This window comes from Salvelinus alpinus, chromosome 13 (genome assembly GCF_045679555.1).
Source record: "Salvelinus alpinus chromosome 13, SLU_Salpinus.1, whole genome shotgun sequence".
NCBI lineage: Eukaryota > Metazoa > Chordata > Actinopteri > Salmoniformes > Salmonidae > Salvelinus > Salvelinus alpinus.
The window spans coordinates 54,564,935-54,592,583 of NC_092098.1; the positions used below are offsets into that span (position 1 = coordinate 54,564,935).

The 27,649-nt window shown below is 43.4% G+C and overlaps 1 protein-coding gene across 2 annotated transcripts in view; it reads left to right on the top strand.

Moving 5' to 3' along the window:
* Window positions 1-27,649, top strand: part of LOC139537936 (neurobeachin-like) — a 314,233-nt gene that overhangs the window by 222,896 nt on the left and 63,688 nt on the right. Inside the window, exons 34-39 of one of the 2 annotated variants that reach the window (XM_071339839.1) lie at window positions 42-400; window positions 6,927-7,054; window positions 10,369-10,523; window positions 11,196-11,322; window positions 17,444-17,563; window positions 25,391-25,524. In XM_071339839.1, the coding sequence (XP_071195940.1) occupies window positions 42-400; window positions 6,927-7,054; window positions 10,369-10,523; window positions 11,196-11,322; window positions 17,444-17,563; window positions 25,391-25,524 (1,023 nt within the window). Of the gene's footprint in view, window positions 401-6,926; window positions 7,055-10,368; window positions 10,524-11,195; window positions 11,323-17,443; window positions 17,564-25,390; window positions 25,525-27,649 lie in introns of both variants that reach the window. The other variant, XM_071339838.1, reaches the window with a different exon arrangement.

The window sequence follows — 27,649 nt, forward strand, 5'->3', positions numbered from 1 at the left end:
AATCTGTGGCTCTCTCTGTCCTTCTCTCTCTCTATGTCCAGAGCACCCATCGTCCTCCTTCCCTGAGGGTGGTCAGGGGGAGAAGCAGATTCCCACCCCCATGGAAGACTCTCCGCTGGCCTCTCTGCCCCACACCGACTCAGGAATCGGGGAGGAGGGCCCCGGCCCTGGGGGTCTGAACGGAGCAGAGCTGGGCATGGCAGGCAGGGAGACAGACAGAGACAGAGAGAGGGATGGACGAGTAGGGGATCTACTGTGTAGCCTGTCATCAGAGGTTATAAGGTCAAGGGAGAGCCTATTGGATTCGCCCCACAACCCAAAATCTGCCTCCAATCCTGGTCAAGCCCCGCCCTCGTTGATCTCCAGCATCAGCCAGACTAACAAGGGCATCAACGTCAAGGTACTGACTCTATTCCGTTATCGAGGTACTGACTCTATTCCTTAATCAAGGTACTGACTCTATTCCTTAATCAAGGTACTGACTCTATTCCAATATCAAGGTACTGACTCTATTCCGTTATCGAGGTACTGACTCTATTCCGTTATCAAGGTACTGACTCTATTCCGTTATCAAGGTACTGACTCTATTCCGTTATCAATATACTGACTCTATTCCGTTATCAAGGTACTGACTCTATTCCGTTATCGAGGTACTGACTCTATTCCGTTATCAATGTACTGACCATATTCCGTTATCAAGGTACTGCCTCTATTCCGTTATCAAGGTACTGACTCTATTCCGTTATCAAGGTACTGACTCTATTCCGTTATCAAGGTACTAACTCTAGTCCGTTATCGAAGTACTGACTCTATTCCGTTATCGAGGTACTGACTCTATTCCGTTATTGAGGTACTGACTCTATTCCGTTATCGAGGTACTGACTCTATTCCGTTATCAAGGTACTGACTCTATTCCGTTATCAAGGTACTGACTCTATTCCGTTATCAAGATACTGACTCTATTCCGTTATCAAGGTACTGACTCTATTCCGTTATCGAGGTACTGACTCTATTCCGTTATCAAGGTACTGACTCTATTCCATTATCGAGGTACTGACTCTATTCCGTTATCAAGGTACTGACTCTATTCCATTATCAAGGTACTGACTCTATTCCATTATCGAGGTACTGACTCTATTCCATTATTGAGGTACTGACTCTATTCCGTTATCGAGGTACTGACTCTATTCCGTTATCGAGGTACTGACTCTATTCCATTATCGAGGTACTGACTCTATTCCGTTATTGAGGTACTGACTCTATTCCGTTATCAAGGTACTGACTCTATTCCGTTATCAAGGTACTGACTCTATTCCGTTATCGAGGTACTGACTCTATTCCGTTATCGAGGTACTGACTCTATTCCGTTATCGAGGTACTGACTCTATTCCGTTATCAAGGTACTGACTCTATTCCGTTATCAAGGTACTGACTCTATTCCGTTATCGAGGTACTGACTCTATTCCGTTATCGAGGTACTGACTCTATTCCATTATCGAGGTACTGACTCTATTCCATTATTGAGGTACTGACTCTATTCCGTTATCGAGGTACTGACTCTATTCCGTTATCAAGGTACTGACTATATTCCGTTATCGAGGTACTGACTCTATTCCGTTATCGAGGTACTGACTCTATTCCGTTATCGAGGTACTGACTCTATTCCATTATCGAGGTACTGACTCTATTCCGTTATTGAGGTACTGACTCTATTCCGTTATCAAGGTACTGACTCTATTCCGTTATCAAGGTACTGACTCTATTCCGTTATCGAGGTACTGACTCTATTCCGTTATCGAGGTACTGACTCTTCCGTTATCGAGGTACTGACTCTATTCCGTTATCGAGGTACTGACTCTATTCCGTTATCAAGGTACTGACTCTATTCCGTTATCAAGGTACTGACTCTATTCCGTTATCGAGGTACTGACTCTATTCCGTTATCGAGGTACTGACTCTATTCCATTATCGAGGTACTGACTCTATTCCATTATTGAGGTACTGACTCTATTCCGTTATCGAGGTACTGACTCTATTCCGTTATCTAGGTACTGACTCTATTCCGTTATCGAGGTACTGACTCTATTCCGTTATCGAGGTACTGACTCTATTCCGTTATCGAGGTACTGACTCTATTCCGTTATCAAGGTACTGACTATATTCCGTTATCAAGGTACTGACTCTATTCCGTTATCGAGGTACTGACTCTATTCCGTTATCGAGGTACTGACTCTATTCCGTTATCGAGGTACTGACTCTATTCCGTTATCGAGGTACTGACTCTATTCCGTTATCAAGGTACTGACTCTAGTCTTTTGTCGAGGTACTGACTCTATTCCGTTATCGAGGTACTGACTCTATTCCGTTATCGAGGTACTGACTCTATTCCGTTATCAAGGTACTGACTCTAGTCTTTTGTCGAGGTACTGACTCTATTCCGTTATCGAGGTACTGACTCTATTCCGTTATCGAGGTACTGACTCTATTCCGTTATCAAGGTACTGACTCTAGTCTTTTGTCGAGGTACTGACTCTATTCCGTTATCGAGGTACTGACTCTATTCCGTTATCGAGGTACTGACTCTATTCCGTTATCAAGGTACAGACTCTAGTCTTTTGTCGAGGTACTGACTCTATTCCGTTATCGAGGTACTGACTCTATTCCGTTATCGAGGTACTGACTCTATTCCGTTATCTAGGTACTGACTCTATTCCGTTATCGAGGTACTGACTCTATTCCGTTATCGAGGTACTGACTCTATTCCGTTATCGAGGTACTGACTCTATTCCGTTATCAAGGTACTGACTATATTCCGTTATCAAGGTATTGACTCTATTCCGTTATCGAGGTACTGACTCTATTCCGTTATCGAGGTACTGACTCTATTCCGTTATCGAGGTACTGACTCTATTCCGTTATCGAGGTACTGACTCTATTCCGTTATCAAGGTACTGACTCTAGTCTTTTGTCGAGGTACTGACTCTATTCCGTTATCGAGGTACTGACTCTATTCCGTTATCGAGGTACTGACTCTATTCCGTTATCAAGGTACTGACTCTAGTCTTTTGTCGAGGTACTGACTCTATTCCGTTATCGAGGTACTGACTCTATTCCGTTATCGAGGTACTGACTCTATTCCGTTATCAAGGTACTGACTCTAGTCTTTTGTCGAGGTACTGACTCTATTCCGTTATCGAGGTACTGACTCTATTCCGTTATCAAGGTACTGACTCTATTCCGTTATCAAGGTACTGACTCTATTCCGTTATCGAGGTACTGACTCTATTCCGTTATCGAGGTACTGACTCTATTCCGTTATCGAGGTACTGACTCTATTCCGTTATCAAGGTACAGACTCTAGTCTTTTGTCGAGGTACTGACTCTATTCCGTTATCGAGGTACTGACTCTATTCCGTTATCGAGGTACTGACTCTATTCCGTTATCAAGGTACTGACTCTAGTCTTTTGTCGAGGTACTGACTCTATTCCGTTATCGAGGTACTGACTCTATTCCGTTATCGAGGTACTGACTCTATTCCGTTATCAAGGTACTGACTCTATTCCGTTATCGAGGTACTGACTCTATTCCGTTATCGAGGTACTGACTCTATTCCGTTATCGAGGTACTGACTCTATTCCGTTATCAAGGTACAGACTCTAGTCTTTTGTCGAGGTACTGACTCTATTCCGTTATCGAGGTACTGACTCTATTCCGTTATCGAGGTACTGACTCTTCACATTGTTCTCTCTCAGTTCAATTCAAAGGACAGTCAACGGAACTAGATAATAAACAAAAGTGAAATGAACAATATAAAATCAGTTCCAAAAGAAACATTATAAATTATAATATTATTATATATACAGTAATGATGTAATGATGTGCAAATAGTTAATGTACAAAAGGGACAATCATTTATTTTAGCAACTATCGCTCTCTCTGTCTCTTTCCCTCTCTCCATCTCTCTCTCACTCTATCATTTATTCTCTCTCTCTCTCTCTCTCTCTCTCTCTCTCTCTCTCTCTTTCCCTTGCTCTTTCCCTCTCTCCCTCTCCCTCTCTCTCTCTCTCTCTCTCTCTCTCTCTGTCTCTCGCTCTCTCTCTCTCTCTCTCTCAATTCAATTCAATTCAATTCAAGGGGCTTTATTGGCATGGGAAACATGTGTTAACATTGCCAAAGCAAGTGAGGTAGGTAATATACAAAAGTCAAATAAACAATAAAAATGAACAGTAAACATTACACATACAGAAGTTTCAAAACAATAAAGACATTACAAATGTCATATTATATATATGCAGTGTTGTAACAATGTACAAATGGTTAAAGCACACAAGTTAAAATAAATAAACATAAATATGGGTTGTATTTACAGTGGTGTTTGTTCTTCACTGGTTGCCCTTTTCTTGTGGCAACAGGTCACAAATCTTGCTGCTGTGATGTCACACTGTGGTATTTCACCCAGTAGATATGGGAGTTTATCAAAATTGGATTTGTTTTCGAATTCTTTGTGGATCTGTGTAATCTGAGGGAAATATGTCTCTCTAATATGGTCATACATTGGGCAGGAGGTTAGGAAGTGCAGCTCAGTTTCCACCTCATTTTGTGGGCAGTGTGCACATAGCCTGTCTTCTCTTGAGAGCCATGTCTGCCTACGGCGGCCTTTCTCAATAGCAAGGCTATGCTCACTGAGTCTGTACATAGTCAAAGCTTTCCTTAAGTTTGGGTCAGTCACAGTGGTCAGGTATTCTGCCACTGTGTACTCTCTGTTTAGGGCCAAATAGCATTCTAGTTTGCTCTGTTTTTTTGTTAATTCTTTCCAATGTGTCAAGTAATTATCTTTTTGTTTTCTCATGATTTGGTTGGGTCTAATTGTGCTGTTGTCCTGGGGCTCTGTGGGGTGTGTTTGTGTTTGTGAACAGAGCCCTAGGACCAGCTTGCTTAGGGGACTCTTCTCCAGGTTCATCTCTCTGTAGGTGATGGCTTTGTTATGGAAGGTTTGGGAATCGCTTCGTTTTAGGTGGTTGTAGAATTTAACGGCTCTTTTCTGGATTTTGATAATTAGTGGGTATCGGCCTAATTCTGCTCTGCATGCATTATTTGGTGTTCTACGTTGTACACGGAGGATATTTTTGCAGAATTCTGCATGCAGAGTCTCAATTTGGTGTTTGTCCCATTTTGTGAAATCTTGGTTGGTGAGCGGACCCCAGACCTCACAACCATAAAGGGCAATGGGCTCTATGACTGATTCAAGTATTTTTAGCCAGATCCTAATTGGTATGTTGAAATTTATGTTCCTTTTGATGGCATAGAAGGCCCTTCTTGCCTTGTCTCTCAGATCGTTCACAGCTTTGTGGAAGTTACCTGTGGTGCTGATGTTTAGGCCGAGGTATGTATAGTTTTTTGTGTGCTCTAGGGCAACAGTGTCTAGATGGAATTTGTGGTCCTGGTGACTGGACCTTTTTTGGAACACCATTATTTTGGTCTTACTGAGATTTACTGTCAGGGCCCAGGTCTGACAGAATCTGTGCAGAAGATCTAGGTGCTGCTGTAGGCCCTCCTTGGTTGGTGACAGAAGCACCAGATCATCAGCAAACAGTAGACATTTGACTTCGGATTCTAGTAGGGTGAGACCGGGTGCTGCAGACTGTTCTAGTGCCCGCGCCAATTCGTTGATATATATGTTGAAGAGGGTGGGGCTTAAGCTGCATCCCTGTCTCACCCCACGACCCTGTGTGAAGAAATGTGTGTGTTTTTTGCCAATTTTAACCACACACTTGTTGTTTGTGTACATGGATTTTATAATGTCGTATGTTTTACCCCCAACACCACTTTCCATCAATTTGTATAGCAGACCCTCATGCCAAATTGAGTCGAAGGCTTTTTTGAAATCAACAAAGCATGAGAAGACTTTGCCTTTGTTTTGGTTTGTTTGGTTGTCAATTAGGGTGTGTAGGGTGAATACACCTTTGGTAAAATTTGGAATTTGGTAAAAAGCCAATTTGACATTTGCTCAGTACATTGTTTTCATTGAGGAAATGTACGAGTCTGCTGTTAATGATAATGCAGAGTATTTTCCCAAGGTTACTGTTGACGCATATTCCACGGTAGTTATTGGGGTCAAATTTGTCTCCACTTTTGTGGATTGGGGTGATCAGTCCTTGGTTCCAAATATTGGGGAAGATGCCAGAGCTAAGGACGATGTTAAAGAGTTTTAGTATAGCCAATTGGAATTTGTTGTCTGTATATTTGATCATTTCATTACGGATACCATCAACACCACAGGCCTTTTTGGGTTTGAGGGTTTTTATTTTGTCCTGTAACTCATTCAAGGTAATTGGAGAATCCAATGGGTTCTGGTAGTCTTTAATAGTTGATTCTAGGATTTGTATTTGATCATGTATATGTTTTTGTTCTTTATTCTTTGTTATAGAGCCAAAAAGATTGGAGAAGTGGTTTACCCATACATCTCCATTTTGGATAGACAGCTTTGGATCTCTCTCTCTCTCTCTCTCTCTCTCTCTCTCTGTCTCTCTGTCTCTCGCTCTCTCTCTCTGTCTCTCTGTCTCTCTCTCTCTCTCTCTCTCTCTCTCTCTCTCTCTCTCTCTCTCTCTCTCACTCTATCATTTATTATCTCTCTCTCTCTCTCTCTCTCTCTCTCTCTCTCTCTCTCTCTCTCTCTCTCTCTCTCTCTCTCTCTCTCTCTCTCTCTCTCTCTCTCTCTCTCTCTCCTCTCTCTCTCTGTCTCTCTTTGTCTCTGTCTCTCTCTCTCTCTCTCTCTCTGTCTCTCTGTCTCTCTCTCTCTGTCTCTCTCTCTCTCTCTCTCTCACACTCTATCCCCATCACTCTCTCACTATCCATCTCTCTCTTTCTTCTGTCCTTGCTGTTAATCAGTATATTTTATTGATAATTGATTCTCTCGGTGATGTAGGAGATTCTGAAGAGTCTTGTGGCCGCGCCCCTGAACGGTGGGGAGGCGGGACATGATGTTGGCCCCACCCCCTACCACCCTGATCCCGCCCTCAAGACACACCCCATGCAGTTCCACTCCTTCGACAGGTCTGTGTGTGTGTGTGTGTGTGTGTGTGTGTGCGTTTGTAGTTCCACTTCTTCCTGGCTCTTCTTTAGATGTCCCTCTTGCTTTCCCAGGATGCACTACCTGTTAAAGTCAAAATATCTCTCTTTTGGAGAGAGTCACATGATTATGAGTTCCTAGAAAAGGAGTATATAAAACCGAATTAGTCACAGGTCTGTTTAGGCTCTGTTCATAGTACAACCCCAGACATGACTACTGCTCAGGATACACCTCAACACACCTCTTCTCAGCTTTGGGGGTTTTCACCATGTTTCATTCATGACTACCCAGCTTATTGATCAGTTATTACACATCAATTATTGATCAGAAACAGGGTGTGCATATCAGATCAAAACTACTCAGATGAGATGTCTGTCTGTTGGTCTGTCTGTCTGTCTGTCTGTCTGTCTGTCTGTCTGTCTGTCTGTCTGTCTGTCTGTCTGTCTGTCTGTCTGTATGTCTGTCTGCCTGTCTATCTGTCTGCCTGTTGGTATGTCTATCTGTCTGCCTGCCTGTCTGTCTGTATGTCTGTCTGTCTGCCTGTTGGTATGTCTATCTATCTGTCTGCCTGTCTATCTGTCTGCCTGTTGGTATGTCTATCTGTCTGCCTGTCTATCTGTCTGCCTGTTGGTATGTCTATCTGTCTGCCTGTCTATCTGTCTGCCTGTTGGTATGTCTATCTGTCTGCCTGTCTATCTGTCTGCCTGTTGGTATGTCTATCTGTCTGCCTGTCTATCTGTCTGCCTGTTGGTATGTCTATCTGTCTGCCTGTCTTTCTGTCTGTCTATCTGTCTGCCTGTTGGTATGTCTATCTGTCTGCCTGTCTTTCTGTCTGTCTATCTGTCTGCCTGTTGGTATGTCTATCTGTCTGCCTGTCTTTCTGCATGTTGGTGTGTCTGTCTGTCTATCTGTCTGCCTGTCTTTCTGCATGTTGGTGTGTCTGTCTGTCTGTCTATCTGTCTGCCTGTCTTTCTGCATGTTGGTGTGTCTGTCTGTCTGTCTGTCTGTCTGTCTGTCTGCCTGTCTTTCTGCATGTTGGTGTGTCTGTCTGTCTATCTGTCTGCCTGTCTTTCTACATGTTGGTGTGTCTGTCTGTTTTTCTGTCTGTCTGTCTGTCTGTCTGTCTGTCTGTCTGTCTGTCTGTCTGTCTGTCTGTCTGTCTGTCTGCCTGTCTATCTGTCTGCCTGTTGGTATGTCTATCTGTCTGCCTGCCTGTCTGTCTGTATGTCTGTCTGTCTGCCTGTTGGTATGTCTATCTATCTGTCTGCCTGTCTATCTGTCTGCCTGTTGGTATGTCTATCTGTCTGCCTGTCTATCTGTCTGCCTGTTGGTATGTCTATCTGTCTGCCTGTCTATCTGTCTGCCTGTTGGTATGTCTATCTGTCTGCCTGTCTATCTGTCTGCCTGTTGGTATGTCTATCTGTCTGCCTGTCTATCTGTCTGCCTGTTGGTATGTCTATCTGTCTGCCTGTCTTTCTGTCTGTCTATCTGTCTGCCTGTTGGTATGTCTATCTGTCTGCCTGTCTTTCTGTCTGTCTGTCTATCTGTCTGCCTGTTGGTATGTCTATTTGTCTGCCTGTCTTTCTGCATGTTGGTGTGTCTCTCTGTCTATCTGTCTGCCTGTCTTTCTGCATGTTGGTGTGTCTGTCTGTCTGTCTATCTGTCTGCCTGTCTTTCTGCATGTTGGTGTGTCTGTCTGTCTGTCTGTCTATCTGTCTGCCTGTCTTTCTGCATGTTGGTGTGTCTGTCTGTCTATCTGTCTGCCTGTCTTTCTACATGTTGGTGTGTCTGTCTGTTTTTCTGTCTGTCTGTCTGTGTCTGTCTGTCTGTCTGTCTGTCTGTCTGTCTGTCTGTCTGTATTTATGCATGTTGGTGTGTCTGTATGTCTATCTGTCTGTCTGTCTTTCTGCATGTTGTTGTGTCTGTCTGTCTGTGTCTGTCTGTCTGTCTGTCTGTCTGCCAGTTGGTCTGTCTTTCTGTCTGTCTGCCTGTCAGTATGTCTGTCTGCCTGTTGGTGTGTCTTTCTGACTGTCTGTCCCAAAATCGTCTAAAACAGACAGACAATATGGATTAAACAATATGGATTAAACAATATGGATTAAACAGTATGGATTAAACAGTATGTATTAAACAGTATGGATTAAACAGTATGGATTAAACAGTATGGATTAAACAATATGGATTAAACAATATGGATTAAACAATATGGATTAAGCAATATAGATTAAACAATATGGATTAAACAGTATGGATTAAACAATATGGATAGGATTAAACAGTATGGATTAAACAGTATGGATTAAGCAATATAGATTAAACAATATGGATTAAACAGTATGGATTAAACAATATAGATAGGATTAAACAGTATGGATTAAACAGTATGGAATAAACAATATAGATTAAACAATATGGATTAAACAGTATGGATTACACAGTATGGATAGGATTAAACAGTATGGATTAAACAGTATGGATTATACAATATGGATTAAACAATATGGATTACACAGTATGGATTAAACAATATGGATTCGATTAATCAATATGGATTAAACAATATGGATTCGATTAAACAATATAGATTAAACAATATGGATTAAACAATATGGATAGGATTAAACAGTATGGATTAAACAGTATGGATTAAACAATATGGATAGGATTAAACAGTATGGATTAAACAATATTGATTGGATTAAACAATATGGATTAAACAGTATGGATTAAACAATATGGATTAAACAATATTAATTGGATTAAACATTATGGATTAAACAGTATGGATTTAACAATATGGATTAAACAATATGGTTTAAACAGTACGGACAGGATTAAACAGTATGGATTAAACAATATGGGTTAAACAATATGGATTAAACAATATGGGTTAAACAATATGGATTAAACAGTATGGATTAAACAGTATGGATTAAACAATATGGATTAAACAATATGGATTAAACAATATGGATTAAACAATATTAATTGGATTAAACAATATGGATTAAACAATATGGATTAAACAATATGGGTTAAACAATATGGATTAAACAGTATGGATTAAACAGTATGGATTAAACAGTATGGATTAAACAATATGGATTAAACAATATGGATTAAACAATATGGATTAAACAATATGGATTAAACAATATGGATTAAACAATATGGATTAAACAATATGGATTAAACAATATGGCAGGTCGTCAAGAGGTCAAGATGGAGCTGCTGGAGAATTTTTCAGTTCTCATTGGTGTTCCTGTTTGATTGACAGCCGTGTTATGGTCTGTGATAGGTCGGTGATGGTGCCAGTCAAGAAGCCCCCTCCCGGCGGCCTGTCAGTGAACACAGTGGGCACGTCCACCGCCAGCGGAGCGGTCACACCAGGAAGTACACCTAACATATTCGCAGCTGCTACGGCAACGCCCAAGAGCATGATCAAAACCACAGGTGAGGATACCGAAGACACACACACCTGGGATACACACACACCTTGGATACACACACACTTTGGATACACACATTAAAGACACACACAAACACACACACACAAACACACACACACACACACACACACACCCACACACACACACACACACACACACACACACACACACACACACACACACACACACACACACCTGGGATACACACATTTAAGACACACACACACACACACACACACACACACACACACACACACACACACACACACACACACACCTGGGACAGCTGGGAGGATTTGGAAAAATGTTGTTTCAATGCATTTTAAGTTATTTTAAAATTTCTAAAAACTGTAAAAATAATAAAAAAAATAGACAAATATAAGCATTATATAACAATAAGCATTGTTAAATAGAGTTTGTCCACTACTGAAATGCCGTAGACGTGATTCCTGATTGTAGTGACTCAAAATGACCACTAGATGGCTCTGTCTCAGTCCTTTACATGTTGCCTCAACATCAGCATAGCCTCCTATATGTCTCCCTCTCAGGACCCTGGATGATGACACATTAACACGATTCTGCCTTCTCCTCCGTCATTCTCTCTCTTTCTCTCTCTCTCCCCCATCTCTCTTTCTCTCTATCCTCTCCCCTTGCTCTCTCTCACTCCTCTCGCCAGGTGCCACAGAGACTGCCTCCTCTTCCTCCTCCTCTTCCTCATCCTTTGTTAACGGAGCGACCAGTAAGAACCTACCAGCCGTACAGACAGTGACGCCCATGCCCGAGGACACCGTGGAGAACATGAGGTCAGAATCTCTCCATCTCCCTCTGTCACTCACTCTGTTTTTCACTCTCCCCGCCTGTCCCTTTGTCCCTGTCATTCTCTGTCCTTCGCTCACTCTTTTCTTCTCAGTCTGCCTTTCCATTTGTCCCTCTCCTTTTCCACTTCTGTAGATTAGTCACGTCTCTCTCTTTCTCTCTCTCTCTCTTTTTTTTCTTCTCTCCCTCTCTCTCTCTCTCTCTCTCTCGCTCTCTCGCTCTCTTTCTCTCTCTCTTTCTCCTATTTGTCCCATCTCCCTTCACTCTAGTGCAGGAGTATACGACCCTGGTCTGGAGGACCACTCTAGTGCAGGAGTAGATGACCCTGGTCCTGGAGGACCACTCTAGTGCAGGAGTAGATGACCCTGGTCCTGGAGGACCACTCTAGTGCAGGAGTAGACGACCCTGGTCCTGGAGGACCACTCTAGTGTAGGAGTAGATGACCCTGGTCCTGGAGGACCACTCTAGTGTAGGAGTATACGACCCTGGTCCTGGAGGACCACTCTAGTGTAGGAGTAGATGACCCTGGTCCTGGAGGACCACTCTAGTGTAGGAGTATACGACCCTGGTCCTGGAGGACCACTCTAGTGTAGGAGTAGATGACCCTGGTCCTGGAGGACCACTCTAGTGCAGGAGTATACGACCCTGGTCCTGGAGGACCACTCTAGTGTAGGAGTATACGACCCTGGTCCTGGAGGACCACTCTAGTGTAGGAGTAGACGACCCTGGTCCTGGAAGACCACTCTAGTGTAGGAGTAGACGACCCTGGTCCTGGAAGACCACTCTAGTGCAGGAGTATACGACCCTGGTCCTGGAAGACCACTCTAGTGCAGGAGTATACGACCCTGGTCCTGGAGGACCACTCTAGTGCAGGAGTATACGACCCTGGTCCTGGAGGACCACTCTAGTGCAGGAGTAGACGACCCTGGTCCTGGAGGACCACTCTAGTGCAGGAGTAGGTCCTGGATGACCACTCTAGTGCAGGAGTAGGTCCTGGAGGACCACTCTAGTGCAGGAGTAGGTCCTGGAGGACCACTCTAGTGCAGGAGTAGGTCCTGGAGGACCACTCTAGTGCAGGAGTAGGTCCTGGAGGACCACTCTAGTGCAGGAGTAGATAACCCTGGTCCTGGAGGACCACTCTAGTGCAGGAGTAGGTTCTGGAGGACCACTCTAGTGCAGGAGTAGGTCCTGGAGGACCACTCTAGTGCAGGAGTAGGTCCTGGAGGACCAGGTGTGCTGATTTTAGGGAATCACTGAACTGGTCAATGATCTCAGTTTGTATAGTGTCTAGATGGTGCAGTACCTGAGCCGCCCCAGGAACAGTGGTTTCCTGCCCTGCTCTACGTCACACCCCACTCCCATCCCCATTACAGTGACGTATGCATGAACTCACTCATGTTAAGTTTGTTAGGTACAAACTCTCTCTCTCACACACACACACACACGCACACACACACACACACACACACACGCACACGCACACGCACACACTGCGCACACACACACACACACACTGCACACACACTGCGCACACACACACACACACACACACACACACACACAGACCTGTACATTTAGAAATTAATAAATGTCCGTTCTAAATGATATAGTAGGATATTGATTAACGCTGTCTGTTTGTCTATCCCCCCCCCCCCCACCCCCCCCACTCCACAAGCCACTCTGTCAGACCTACTGTCTGAGAATAACCATTCTTTACAATTTAGCTTTAGTTACAATTTAGCTTTAGTTACAATTTAGCTTTAGTTACAATTTAGCTTTAGTTACAATTTAGCTTTAGTTACAATTTAGCTTTAGTTACAATTTAGCTTTAGTTACAATTTAGCTTTTTATACAATTTAGCTTTAGTTACAATTTAGCTTTAGTTACAATTTAGCTTTAGTTACAATTTAGCTTTAGTTACAATTTTGCTTTTTATACAATTTAGCTTTAGTTACAATTTAGCTTTAGTTACAATTTAGCTTCAGTTGCAATTTAGCTTTAGTTTCAAATAAGCTTTAGTTACAATTTAGCTTTAGTTACAATTTAGCTTTTTATACAATTTAGCTTTACTTACAATTTAGCTTTAGTTAAAATTTAGCTTTAGTTACAATTTAGCTTTAGTTACAATTTAGCTTTAGTTACAAATAAGCTTTAGTTTCAAATTAGCTTTAGTTACAATTTAGCTTTAGTTACAATTTAGCTTTTTATACAATTTAGCTTTAGTTACAATTTAGCTTTAGTTACAATTTAGCTTTAGTTACAATTTAGCTTTAGTTACAATTTAGCTTTAGTTACAAATAAGCTTTAATTTCAAATTAGCTTTAGTTACAATTTAGCTTTAGTTACAATTTAGCTTTTTATACAATTTAGCTTTAGTTACAATTTAGCTTTAGTTACAATTTAGCTTTAGTTACAATTTAGCTTCAGTTACAATTTAGCTTTTTATACAATTTAGCTTTAGTTACAATTTAGCTTTAGTTACAATTTAGCTTTAGTTACAATTTAGCTTTAGTTACAATTTAGCTTTAGTTTCAAATAAGCTTTAGTTACAATTTAGCTTTAGTTACAATTTAGCTTTAGTTACAATTTAGCTTTAGTTGCAATTTAGCTTTAGTTTCAAATAAGCTTTAGTTACAATTTAGCTTTAGTTACAATTTAGCTTTAGTTACAATTTAGCTTTAGTTACAATTTAGCTTTAGTTACAAATAAGCTTTAGTTTCAAATTAGCTTTAGTTACAATTTAGCTTTAGTTACAATTTAGCTTTAGTTACAATTTAGCTTTTTATACAATTTAGCTTTAGTTACAATTTAGCTTTAGTTACAATTTAGCTTTAGTGCAATTTAGCTTTAGTTAAAATTTATCTTTAGTGCAATTAAGCTTTAGTTGCAATTAAAGATGTAGCTTTTCATACAATTTGGCTTTAGTGCAATTAAGCTTTAGTTGCAATTAAAGATGTAGCTTTTCATACAATTAAGCTTTAATTGCAATTTAGCTTTTTATACAATTTAGCTTTAGTTACAATTTAGCAGTTAATCTACCGTTGCCAGCCTGTCATTTGCCATAAAACCAGTGTCCCTTAATTGGGAGGCATTGTGATCTACAGCGTCTGTGTGTTTCATCAACTTCTCAGGGCCAAATCCTAACTGTGTTGAACGGAGCTGGAACTTTCACACACACATACAGTGGGGAGAACAAGTATTTGATACACTGCCGATTTTGCAGGTTTTCCTACTTACAAAGCATGTAGAGGTCTGTACTTTTTATCATAGGTACACTTCAACTGTGAGAGTCGGAATCTAAAACAAAAATCCAGAAAATCACATTGTATGATTTTTAAGTAATTAATTTGCATTTTATTGCATGACATAAGTATTTGATCACCTACCAACCAGTAAGAATTCCGGCTCTCACAGACCTGTTAGTTTTTCTTTCAGAAGCCCTCCTGTTCTCCACTCATTACCTGTATTAACTGCACCTGTTTGAACTCGTTACCTGTATAAAAGACACCTGTCCACACACTCAATCAAACAGACTCCAACCTCTCCACAATGGCCAAGACCAGAAGGCTGTGTAAGGACATCAGGGATAAAATTGTAGACCTGCACAAGGCTGGGATGGGCTACAGGACAATAGGCAAGCAGCTTGGTGAGAAGGCAACAACTGTTGGCGCAATTATTAGAAAATGGAAGAAGTTCAAGATGACGGTCAATCACCCTCGGTCTGGGGCTCCATGCAAGATCTCACCACGTGGGGCATCAATGATCATGAGGAAGGTGAGGGATCAGCCCAGAACTACACGGCAGGACCTGGTCAATGACCTGAAGAGAGCTGGGACCACAGTCTCAAAGAAAACCATTAGTAACACACTACGCTGTCATGGATTAAAATCCTGCAGCGCACGCAAGGTCCCCCTGCTCAAGCCAGCGCATGTCCAGGCCCGTCTGAAGTTTGCCAATGACCATCTGGATGATCCAAAGGAGGAATGGGAGAAGGTCATGTGGTCTGATGAGACAAAAATAGAGCTTTTTGGTCTAAACTCCACTCGCCGTGTTTGGAGGAAGAAAAAGGATGAGTACAACCCCAAGAACACCATCCCAACCGTGAAGCATGGAGGTGGAAACATCATTCTTTGGGGATGCTTTTCTGCAAAGGGGACAGGACGACTGCACCGTATTGAGGGGAGGATGGATGGGGCCATGTATTGCGAGATCTTAGCCAACAACCTCCTTCCCTCAGTAAGAGCATTGATGATGGGTCGTGGCTGGGTCTTCCAGCATGACAACGACCCGAAACACACAGCCAGGGCAACTAAGGAGTGGCTCCGTAAGAAGTATCTCAAGGTCCTGGAGTGGCCTAGCCAGTCTCCAGACCTGAACCCAATAGAAAATCTTTGGAGGGAGCTGAAAGTCCGTATTGCCCAGCGACAGCCCCGAAACCTGAAGGATCTGGAGAAGGTCTGTATGGAGGAGTGGGCCAAAATCCCTGCTGCAGTGTGTGCAAACCTGGTCAAGAACTACAGGAAACGTATGATCTCTGTAATTGCAAACAAAGGATTCTGTACCAAATATTAAGTTCTGCTTTTCTGATGTATCAAATACTTATGTCATGCAATAAAATGCAAATTAATTACTTAAAAATCATACAATGTGATTTTCTGGATTTTTTGTTTTAGATTCCGTCTCTCACAGTTGAAGTGTACCTATGATAAAAATTACAGACCTCTACATGCTTTGTAAGTAGGAAAACCTGCAAAATCGTCAGTGTATCAAATACTTCTTCTCCCCACTGTATGAGCTATATGGACAGTCCATGTTACCCTCACAGGAGTCAGGACTCAGTCCTCTGTGCCCCTTAGGAGTCAGGACTCAGTCCTCTGTGCCCCTTAGGAGTCAGGACTCAGTCCTCTGTGTCACTTAGGAGTCAGGACTCAGTCCTCTGTGCCCCTTAGGAGTCAGGACTCAGTCCTCTGTGCCCCTTAGGAGTCAGGACTCAGTCCTCTGTGTCACTTAGGAGTCAGGACTCAGTCCTCTGTGCCCCTTAGGAGTCAGGACTCAGTCCTCTGTGCCCCTTAGGAGTCAGGACTCAGTCCTCTGTGTCACTTAGGAGTCAGGACTCAGTCCTCTGTGCCCCTTAGGAGTCAGGACTCAGTCCTCTGTGCCCCTTAGGAGTCAGGACTCAGTCCTCTGTGTCACTTAGGAGTCAGGACTCAGTCCTCTGTGCCCCTTAGGAGTCAGGACTCAGTCCTCTGTGCCCCTTAGGAGTCAGGACTCAGTCCTCTGTGCCCCTTAGGAGTCAGGACTCAGTCCTCTGTGTCCCTTAGGAGTCAGGACTCAGTCCTCTGTGCCCCTTAGGAGTCAGGACTCAGTCCTCTGTGCCCCTTAGGAGTCAGGACTCAGTCCTCTGTGCCCCTTAGGAGTCAGGACTCAGTCCTCTGTGCCCCTTAGGAGTCAGGACTCAGTCCTCTGTGCCCCTTAGGAGTCAGGACTCAGTCCTCTGTGCCCCTTAGGAGTCAGGACTCAGTCCTCTGTGTCACTTAGGAGTCAGGACTCAGTCCTCTGTGCCCCTTAGGAGTCAGGACTCAGTCCTCTGTGCCCCTTAGGAGTCAGGACTCAGTCCTCTGTGTCACTTAGGAGTCAGGACTCAGTCCTCTGTGCCCCTTAGGAGTCAGGACTCAGTCCTCTGTGCCCCTTAGGAGTCAGGACTCAGTCCTCTGTGTCACTTAGGAGTCAGGACTCAGTCCTCTGTGCCCCTTAGGAGTCAGGACTCAGTCCTCTGTGCCCCTTAGGAGTCAGGACTCAGTCCTCTGTGCCCCTTAGGAGTCAGGACTCAGTCCTCTGTGTCCCTTAGGAGTCAGGACTCAGTCCTCTGTGCCCCTTAGGAGTCAGGACTCAGTCCTCTGTGCCCCTTAGGAGTCAGGACTCAGTCCTCTGTGCCCCTTAGGAGTCAGGACTCAGTCCTCTGTGTCACTTAGGAGTCAGGACTCAGTCCTCTGTGCCCCTTAGAAGTCAGTGGTCCTGTAATGTTAGTGAGTTGGTGAATGTGTGTGTGTAACTTTTTTAGTGAGTGTGTGTTGCTTTAATCTGTGTGTGTGTGTTTGTGTATTGCAGTGTCTACTGTGAGGTGGAGCAGAGTGCCCTGCGCAGCGGTTTGACGCCCCCTGAGCTCAAGCCCTTTAGCTCCCTGGCAGGCTTCCAGACAGCCCCCCGCGATGCAGGACAGTGTCTGAGGCAAGGACACCTAACCCCAACCACTACCTACGACCTCTAACCCCAGACGCTACCTCTGTAACCCCTGAAACAGCCTATCGGCCATGATATAAAGGACTATACTGTATATAGCATGTTGTAATCCTAGATGGGTTTTTACCTCTAACCCTAACCCTTACTAACCACTAACCTCTACCCCTTACTAATCTCTAACCCTTACTAACCTCTAACCCTAACCCTTACTAACCACTAACCTCTACCCCTTACTAATCTCTAACCCTTACTAACCTCTAACCCTTACTAACCTCTAACCCTTACTAACCTCTAACCCTTACTAACCTCTAACCCTAACCCTTACTAACCTCTAACCCTTACTAATCTCCAACCCTTACTAATCTATAACCCTTACTAATCTATAACCCTTACTAATCTATAACCCTTACTAACCTCTAACCCTTACTAACCTCTAACCCTTACTAATCTATAACCCTTACTAATCTATAACCCTTACTAATCTATAACCCTTACTAACCCTAACCCTTACTAACCCTAACCCTTACTAATCTATAACCCTTACTAATCTATAACCCTTACTAATCTATAACCCTTACTAACCTCTAACCCTTACTAACCTCTAACCCTTACTAATCTCTAACCCTTACTAATCTATAACCCTTACTAATCTATAACCCTTACTAATCTATAACCCTTACTAATCTATAACCCTTACTAACCCTAACCCTTACTAACCCTAACCCTTACTAATCTATAACCCTTACTAATCTATAACCCTTACTAATCTATAACCCTTACTAACCCTAACCCTTACTAACCTCTAACCCTTACTAATCTATAACCCTTACTAATATATAACCCTTACTAATCTATAACCCTTACTAATCTATAACCCTTACTAACCCTAACCCTTACTAACCTCTAACCCTTACTAATATCTAACCCTTACTAACCTCTAACCCTTACTAACCTCTAACCCTTACTAATCTCTAACCCTTACTAATCTCTAACCGCTAACCCTTACTAATCTCTAACCCTTACTAACCCTTACTAATCTCTAACCCTTTCTAACCCTTACTAATCTCTAACCGCTAACCCTTACTAATCTCTAACCCTTTCTAACCCTTACTAATCTCTAACCCTTTCTAACCCTTACTAATCTCTAACCCTAACTAAACTCTAACCCTTACTAACCTCTAACCCTTACTAATCTCTAACCCTTTCTAACCCTTACTAATCTCTAACCCTTTCTAACCCTTACTAATCTCTAACCCTAACTAAACTCTAACCCTTGCTAACCTCTAACCCTTACTAACCTCTAACCCTTACTAACCTCTAACCCTAACCCTTACTAATCTCTAACCCTTACTAATCTATAACCCTTACTAATCTATAACCCTTTCTAACCCTTACTAATCTCTAACCCTAACTAAACTCTAACCCTTACTAACCTCTAACCCTTACTAACCTCTAACCCTTACTAACCTCTAACCCTAACCCTTACTAATCTCTAACCCTTACTAATCTCTAACCCTTTCTAACCCTTACTAATCTCTAACCCTAACTAACCTCTAACCGCTAACCCCTACTAATCTCTAACCCTTTCTAACCCTTACTAATCTCTAACCCTTACTAACCTCTAACCCTTACTAACATCTAACCGCTAACCCTTACTAACCTCTAACCGCTAACCCTTACTAACCTCTAACTCTTACTAACCTCTAACCCTAACCCTTACTAATCTCTAACCCTTTCTAACCCTTACTAACCCCTAACCCTTACTAACCTCTAACCCTTACTAACCTCTAACCCTTACTAACCTCTAACCCTAACCCTTACTAATCTCTAACCCTTACTAATCTATAACCCTTACTAATCTCTAACCCTTACTATCTCTAACCTCTAACCCTTACTAACCTCTAACCGCTAACCCTTACTAATCTCTAACCCTTTCTAACCCTTACTAATCTCTAACCCTTACTAACCTCTAACCCTTACTAACCTCTAACCGCTAACCCTTACTAATCTCTAACCCTTTCTAACCCTTACTAACCTCTAACCCTTACTAACCTCTAACCCTTACTAACCTCTAACCGCTAACCCTTACTAACCTCTAACCCTTACTAACCTCTAACCGCTAACCCTTACTAACCTCTAACTCTTACTAACCTCTAACCGCTAACCCTTACTAACCTCTAACCCTTACTAACCTCTAACCGCTAACCCTTACTAACCTCTAACCCTTACTAACCTCTAACCCCTAACCCTTACTAACCTCTAACCCTAACCCTTACTAACCCCTAACCCTTACTAACCTCTACCCCTTACTAACCTCTAACCCTTACTAACCTCTAACCCTTACTAACCCCTAACCCTTACTAATCTCTAACCCTTACTAACCTCTAACCCTTACTAATCTCTAACCCTTTCTAACCCTTACTAACCCCTAACCCTTACTAACCCCTAACCCTTACCAACCTCTAACCCTTACTAATCTCTAACCCTTACTAATCTCTAACCCTTACTAATCTCTAACCCTTTCTAACCCTTACTAACCTCTAACCCTTTCTAACCCTTACTAACCTCTCATCTCTAACCCTTACTAACCCCTAACCCTTACTAAACTCTAACCCTTCTTAACCTCCAACCCTAACCCTTACTAACCTCTAACCCTTACTAATCTCTAACCCTTACTACCCCCTAAACCTTACTAAACTCTAACCCTTCTTAACCTCCAACCCTAACACTTACTAACCTCTAACCCTTACTAACCTCTAACCCTAACCCTTACTAACCTCTAACCCTTACTAACCTCTAACCCTTACTAACCTCTAACCTCTAACCCTTACTAACCTCTAACCCTTACTAATCTTTAACCCTTACTAACCCCTAAACCTTACTAACCTCTAACCCTTACTAACCTCTAACCCTTACTAACCTCTAACTCTTACTAAACTCTAACTCTAACCCTTACTAACCTCTAACCCTTACTAATCTCTAACCCTTACTAACCCCTAAACCTTACTAACCTCTAACCCTTACTAACCTCTAACTCTTACTAACCTATAACCCTAACCCTTACTAACCCCTAAACCTTACTAATCTCTAATTTACTACTTGTTCAAATTTTGTCCTCTCTAGCTTGACCATTTAGTGACTGCCGACTGTACACAAACCCCGGACACTGTACACTAACCCTGAACACTAACCCTGAACCCTGTACACTAACCCTGTACACTAACCATGAACCCTGTACACTAACCCTGAACCCTGTACACTAACCCTGAACACTAACCATGAACCCTGTACACTAACCCTGAACCCTGTACACTAACCCTGAACCCTGTACACTAACCCTGAACCCTGTACACTAACCCTGAACCCTGTACACTAACCCTGAACCCTGTACACTAACCCTGAACCCTGAACACTAACCCTGAACCCTGTACACTAACCCTGAACCTTGTACACTAACCCTGAACCCTGTACACTAACCCTGAACCCTGTACACTAACCCTGAACACTAACCCTGAACAATAACCCTGTACACTAACCCTGAACACTAACCCTGAACCCTGTACACTAACCCTGAACCCTGTACACTAACCCTGTACACTAACCCTGAACACTAACCCTGAACAATAACCCTGAACACTAACCCTGAACCCTGAACACTAACCCTGAACACTAACCCTGAACCCTGAACACTAACCCTGAACACTAACCCTGAACAATAACCCTGAACACTAACCCTGAACCCTGAACACTAACCCTGAACACTAACCCTGAACACTAACCCTGAACACTAACCCTGAACACTAACCCTGAACCCTAACCCTGAACCCTGTACACTAACCCTGAGCCCTGAACACTAACCCTGAATCCTGAACACTAACCCTGAACACTAACCCTGAACCCTCAACACTAACCCTGAACACTAACACTGAACCCTGTACACTAACCCTAAACCCTGAACACTAACCCTGAACACTAACCCTAAACCCTGAACACTAACCCTGTACACTAACCCTGAACCCTGTACACTAACCCTGAACCCTGAACACTAACCCTGAACCCTGAACACTAACCCTGAACACTAACCCTGAACCCTGTACACTAACCCTGAACCCTAATCCTGAACCCTGTACACTAACCCTAAACCCTGAACACTAACCCTGAACACTAACCCTGAACACTAACCCTGAACCCTGTACACTAACCCTGAACCCTAATCCTGAACCCTGAACACTAACCCTGAACACTAACCCTAAACCCTGAACCCTAACCCTAAACCCTGAACCCTAAACCCTGAACCCTAACCCTAAACCCTGTACACTAACCCTGAACACTAACCCTAAACCCTGAACACTAACCCTGAATCCTGAACACTAACCCTGAACACTAACCTTGAACACTAACCCTGAACCCTGAACACTAACCCTGAACACTAACCCTAAACCCTGAACACTAACCCTGAATCCTGAACACTAACCCTGAACCCTGAACACTAACCCTGAACACTAACCCTAAACCCTGAACACTAACCCTGAACCCTGTACACTAACCCTAAACCCTGAACACTAACCCTGAACACTAACCCTAAACCCTGAACACTAACCCTGAACACTAACCCTAAACCCTGAACACTAACCCTGTACACTAACCCTGAACCCTGTACACTAACCCTAAACCCTGAACACTAACCCTGAACCCTGAACACTAACCCTGAACCCTGAACACTAACCCTGAACACTAACCCTGAACACTAACCCTGAACCCTGAACACTAACCCTGAACCCTGAACACTAACCCTGAACCCTGAACACTAACCCTGAACCCTGAACACTAACCCTGAACACTAACCCTGAACACTAACCCTGAACCCTGAACACTAACCCTGAACCCTGAACACTAACCCTGAACCCTGAACACTAACCCTGAACCCTGAACACTAACCCTGAACACTAACCCTGAACACTAACCCTGAACCCTGAACACTAACCCTGAACCCTGAACACTAACCCTGAACCCTGAACACTAACCCTGAACCCTGAACACTAACCCTGAACACTAACCCTGAACACTAACCCTGAACCCTGAACACTAACCCTGAACACTAACCCTGAACACTAACCCTGAACACTAACCCTGAACCCTGAACCCTGAAGTACTATGCTTAAACTTCACCTCCCTGTCTCTATCTCTCTATCTAGCTATATATCTATCTACTGTACCAGTCAAAGTTTGGACACACCTACTCATTCAAGGGTTTTTCTTTATTTTTACTATTTTCTACATTGTAGAATAATAGTGAAGACATCAAAACTATGAAATAACACATATGGAATGATGTAGTAACCAAAAAAGTGTTAAACAAATGAAAATATATTTTGGAATTTAGATGCTTCAAACAAGCCACCTTTTGCCTTGATGACAGCTTTGCACACTCTTGGCATTCTCTCAACCAGCTTCACCTGGAATGCTTTTCCAACAGCCTTGAACGAGTTCACACATATGCTGAGCACTTGTTGGCTGCTTTTCCTTCACTCTGCAGTCCAACCATCTCAATTGGGTTGAGGTCGGGTGATTGTGGAGGCCAGGTCATCTGATGCAGCACTCCATCACTCTCCTTCTTGGTCATATAGCCCTTACACAGCCTGGAGGTGTGTTGGGTCATTGTCCTGTTGAAAAACAAATTATTGTCCCACTAAGCGCAAACCAGATGGGATGGCGTATCGCTGCAGAATGCTGTGGTAGCCATGCTGGTTAAGTGTGCCTTGAAATCGAAATAAATCACAGACAGTGTCACCAGCATAGCACCATCACACCTCCTCCTCCATGCTTCACGGTGGGAACCACACATGCTGATATCATCCGTTCACCTACTCTGCGTCACAAAGACACGGCGGTTGGAACCAAAAATCTCACATTTGGACTCATCAGACCAAAGGACAGATTTCCACCGGTCTAATGTCCATTGCTCGTGTTTCTTGGCCCAAGCAAGTCTCTTCTTCTTATTGGTGTCCTTTAGTAGTGGTTTCTTTTACAGCAATTCGACCATGAAGGCCTGATTCACGCAGTCTCCTCTGAACAGTTGATGTTGAGATGTGTCTGTTACTTGAACTCTGTAAAGCATTTATTTGGGCTGCAATTTCTGAGGCTGGTAACTCTAATGAACTCATCCTCTGCAGCAGAGGTAACTCTGGGTCTTCCTTTCCTGTGGTGGTCCTCATGAGAGACAGTTTCATTATAGCTCTTGATGGTTTTTGCGACTGCACTTGAAGAAACTTTCAAAATTCTTCATGTCTTAAAGTAATGATGGACTGTCATTTATCTTTGCTTATTTGAGCTGTTCCTGCCATAATATGGACTTGGTCTTTTACCAAATAGGGCTCTCTTCTGTATACCACCCTTACCTTGTCACAACACAACTGATTGGCTCAAATGCAGTAAGACGGAAATAAATTCCCCAAATTAACTTTTAACAAGGCACACCTGTTAATTGAAATGCATTCCAGGTGACTACCTCCTGAAGCTGGTCTAAAATATAGACATAAAATATATCTATAAAATATAGATATAAAATACAGATATATTTGTATTCGTTTAACACTTATTTGGTTACTACATGATTCCATATGTGTTATTTAATAGTTTTGATGTCTTCACTATTAATCTACAATGTAGAAAATAGTACAAAATTAAGAAAAGCCCTTGAATGAGTAGGCGTGTCAACTTTTGACTGGTAGTGTACATAGGCTTTTATATGCTAGGCTAACTTGCTGCTTCTTAGTGTTCTTGCATAGTAGCGTATTTTCTATAGTAACTAATTTACACACACACACACCCAAATGTCTGCTTGCCTAAGTGCTAGTCATTCAATCCGACATCGACCCCCAGTACACTAAAACAAGCTATAGGTTTGCATTCCATCTCTTTTTGGGGCAAAGCGAGCATCAAACAGACTCATTTGTACTAACCATGTCATAAGGCCTGTCATAACCCTGTCATAGCCCTGTCATAACCCTGTCATAACCCTGTCATAACGTCCATGCTGTCAGTGGATAAGGCTGAGTCTCTTCTACTGGTCAACTGATTGTCTGTCTCCTCTACCTATATCCTTCCTCTCCTCTCTATTCCCCCATCTCTCTCCTCCCCTCTCCTCTCTCCCCTCTCCTCTCTCCTCTCCTTCCTCTCTCTCCTCCCCTCTCTCTCCTCTCCCTCCTACCTCTCTACTCTCCATCCCTCTCTCCCCTCTCCCCTCTCCTCTCCTTTCCCTCCCCATATCTCCCCTCTCTCTCCTTCCCTCTCCCCTCTCCTCTCTCCTCTCCTTCCTCTCGCTCCTCTCCTCTCTGCCCTCTCCCTCCTCCCTCCTCCCCTCTCTTCTCTGCCCTCTCCCTCCTCCCCTCTCCCTCCCTTCTCCCTCATCCCCTCTCTCCCCTCTCCTCCCCCTTTCTCCTCCCTCCCCCTTCCCTCTCTCCCCTCTCCCTCCTCCCCTCTCCTCTCTCCCCTCTCCTCTCTCCTCTCCTTTCCCTCCTCTCTCTCCTCCTATCTCACTCCTCTTCCTCCTCCCTCTCTACTCTCCATCCCTCTCCCCTCTCTTCTCCTTTTCCTCCTCTCTCTCCTCTCCTCTCTCTCCTCTCCCTCCTCCCTCTCTCTCCTCTCCCTCCTCGCTCTCTACTCTCCATCCCTCTCTCCCCTCTCCTCTCCTTTTCCTCCTCTCTCTCCTCTCCTCTCCTCTCTCTCCTCTCCCTCCTCCCTCTCTCTCCTCACCCTCCTCCCTCTCTACTCTCCATCCCTCCTCTCTCTCCCCCTCTCTCTCCCCCTCTACAGTATCACCACTAAGTTGGAGCGTGCCCTGGAGAAGGTGGCCCCCCTGCTGAGGGAGATCTTTGTGGACTTTGCTCCGTTCCTCTCTAGGACCCTGCTGGGTAGCCACGGCCAGGAGCTGCTCATTGAAGGTACAGGTGCTGTACACGCCTTTATCTTCTAACCCGGCGTCTCTATGTGGAGTGAGTCCCCCATTCACTGTCCAGTCCTCACCGTGCTGCTGTCACCGCTCACACTGTGCTCTGCTGTGTGTGTGTGTGTGTGTGTGTGTGTGTGTGTGTGTGTGTGTGTGTGTGTGTGTGTGTGTGTGTGTGTGTGTGTGTGTGTGTGTGTGTGTGTGTGTGTGTGTGTGTGTGTGTGTGTCTGTTTCTTCTGGCTGGCTACCTTACCCATCAGGTATGATCCATGATACTACTTTGCAGGCTGGATAAACAAGACTATCAGTATAAAGTGCTCCATGTTCCTACTGCAGTTTACTATATTAATGATGTAGTACATTCGCCTGTACACCCTGGTATTAGAGTGTAGTTGTATTTAATACACCCTGGTATTACAGTGTAGTTGTATGTAATACACCCTGGTATTACAGTGTAGTTGTATGTAATACACCCTGGTATTAGAGTGTAGTTGTATGTAATACACCCTGGTATTACAGTGTAGTTGTATTTAATACACCCTGGTATTACAGTGTAGTTGTATGTAATACACCCTGGTATTACAGTGTAGTTGTATGTAATACACCCTGGTATTACAGTGTAGCTGTATTTAATACACCCTGGTATTACAGTGTAGTTGTATTTAATACACCCTGGTATTACAGTGTAGTTGTATGTAATACACCCTGGTATTACAGTGTAGTTGTATGTAATACACCCTGGTATTACAGTGTAGTTGTATGTAATACACCCTGGTACTACCGTGTAGTTGTATTTAATACACCCTGGTACTACCGTGTAGTTGTATGTAATACACCCTGGTATTACAGTGTAGTTGTATGTAATACACCCTGGTATTACAGTGTAGTTGTATGTAATACACCCTGGTACTACCGTGTAGTTGTATTTAATACACCCTGGTATTACAGTGTAGTTGTATGTAATACACCCTGGTACTACCGTGTAGCTGTATGTAATACACCCTGGTACTACCGTGTAGCTGTATGTAATACACCCTGGTACTACCGTGTAGCTGTATGTAATACACCCTGGTACTACCGTGTAGCTGTATGTAATACACCCTGGTACTACCGTGTAGCTGTATGTAATACACCCTGGTATTACAGTGTAGCTGTATGTAATACACCCTGGTATTACAGTGTAGCTGTATTTAATACACCCTGGTATTACAGTGTAGTTGTATTTAATACACCCTGGTATTACAGTGTAGTTGTATTTAATACAGCCTGGTATTACAGTGTAGTTGTATTTAATACACCCTGGTATTACAGTGTAGTTGTATGTAATACACCCTGGTATTACAGTGTAGTTGTATGTAATACACCCTGGTACTACCGTGTAGCTGTATGTAATACACCCTGGTACTACCGTGTAGCTGTATGTAATACACCCTGGTATTACAGTGGATGCAGTGTAGTTGTATTGAAACGTGTACAGTATCTTGTACCAAAAAGTGTGTCCACTTCCCACCTGCTTCCTGTCTGTCTGTATGTCTCAACCACTGTCTCTCTGTCTCACTGTCAATCCTGTCTCTCTGTTCTTAAAACCTTTCTTCTCTGCGTTCTTGTAATCTCTCTCTCCCCTCCCTTCTCTTTCTTTCTCTCTCCCCTCCCTTCTATCTCTCTCTCTCTCCCCTCCCTTCTCTCTCTCTCTCTCTCTCTCTCCCCTCCCTCCCTTCTCTCTCTCTCTTTCTCTCTCCCCTCCCTTCTTTCTCTTTCTCTCTCTCTCTCCCCTCCCTTCTCTCTCTCTCTCTCTCTCTCTCTCTCTCTCTCTCTCTCTCTCTCTCTCTCTCTCTCTCTCTCTCTCTCTCTCTCTCTCTCCCCTCCCTTCTCTCTCTCTTTCTCTCTCTCTCTCCCCTCCCTTCTCTCTCTCTCTCCGTATCCTTGTAACACTTGTCCTTTCTGTGGAATGCTTCTGTTATCTGACACTATCTAAAGTAATAATGTTAGATCTTAGCATGGTGGGAAACCTGTAAGAGATGTTGGTGAGATGTGTGTGTCTCTCTCTGTAGGTCTCCTGACCTTCCTGTGTCTCTCTGTAGGTCTCCTGACCTTCCTGTGTCTCTCTCTGTAGGTCTCCTGACCTT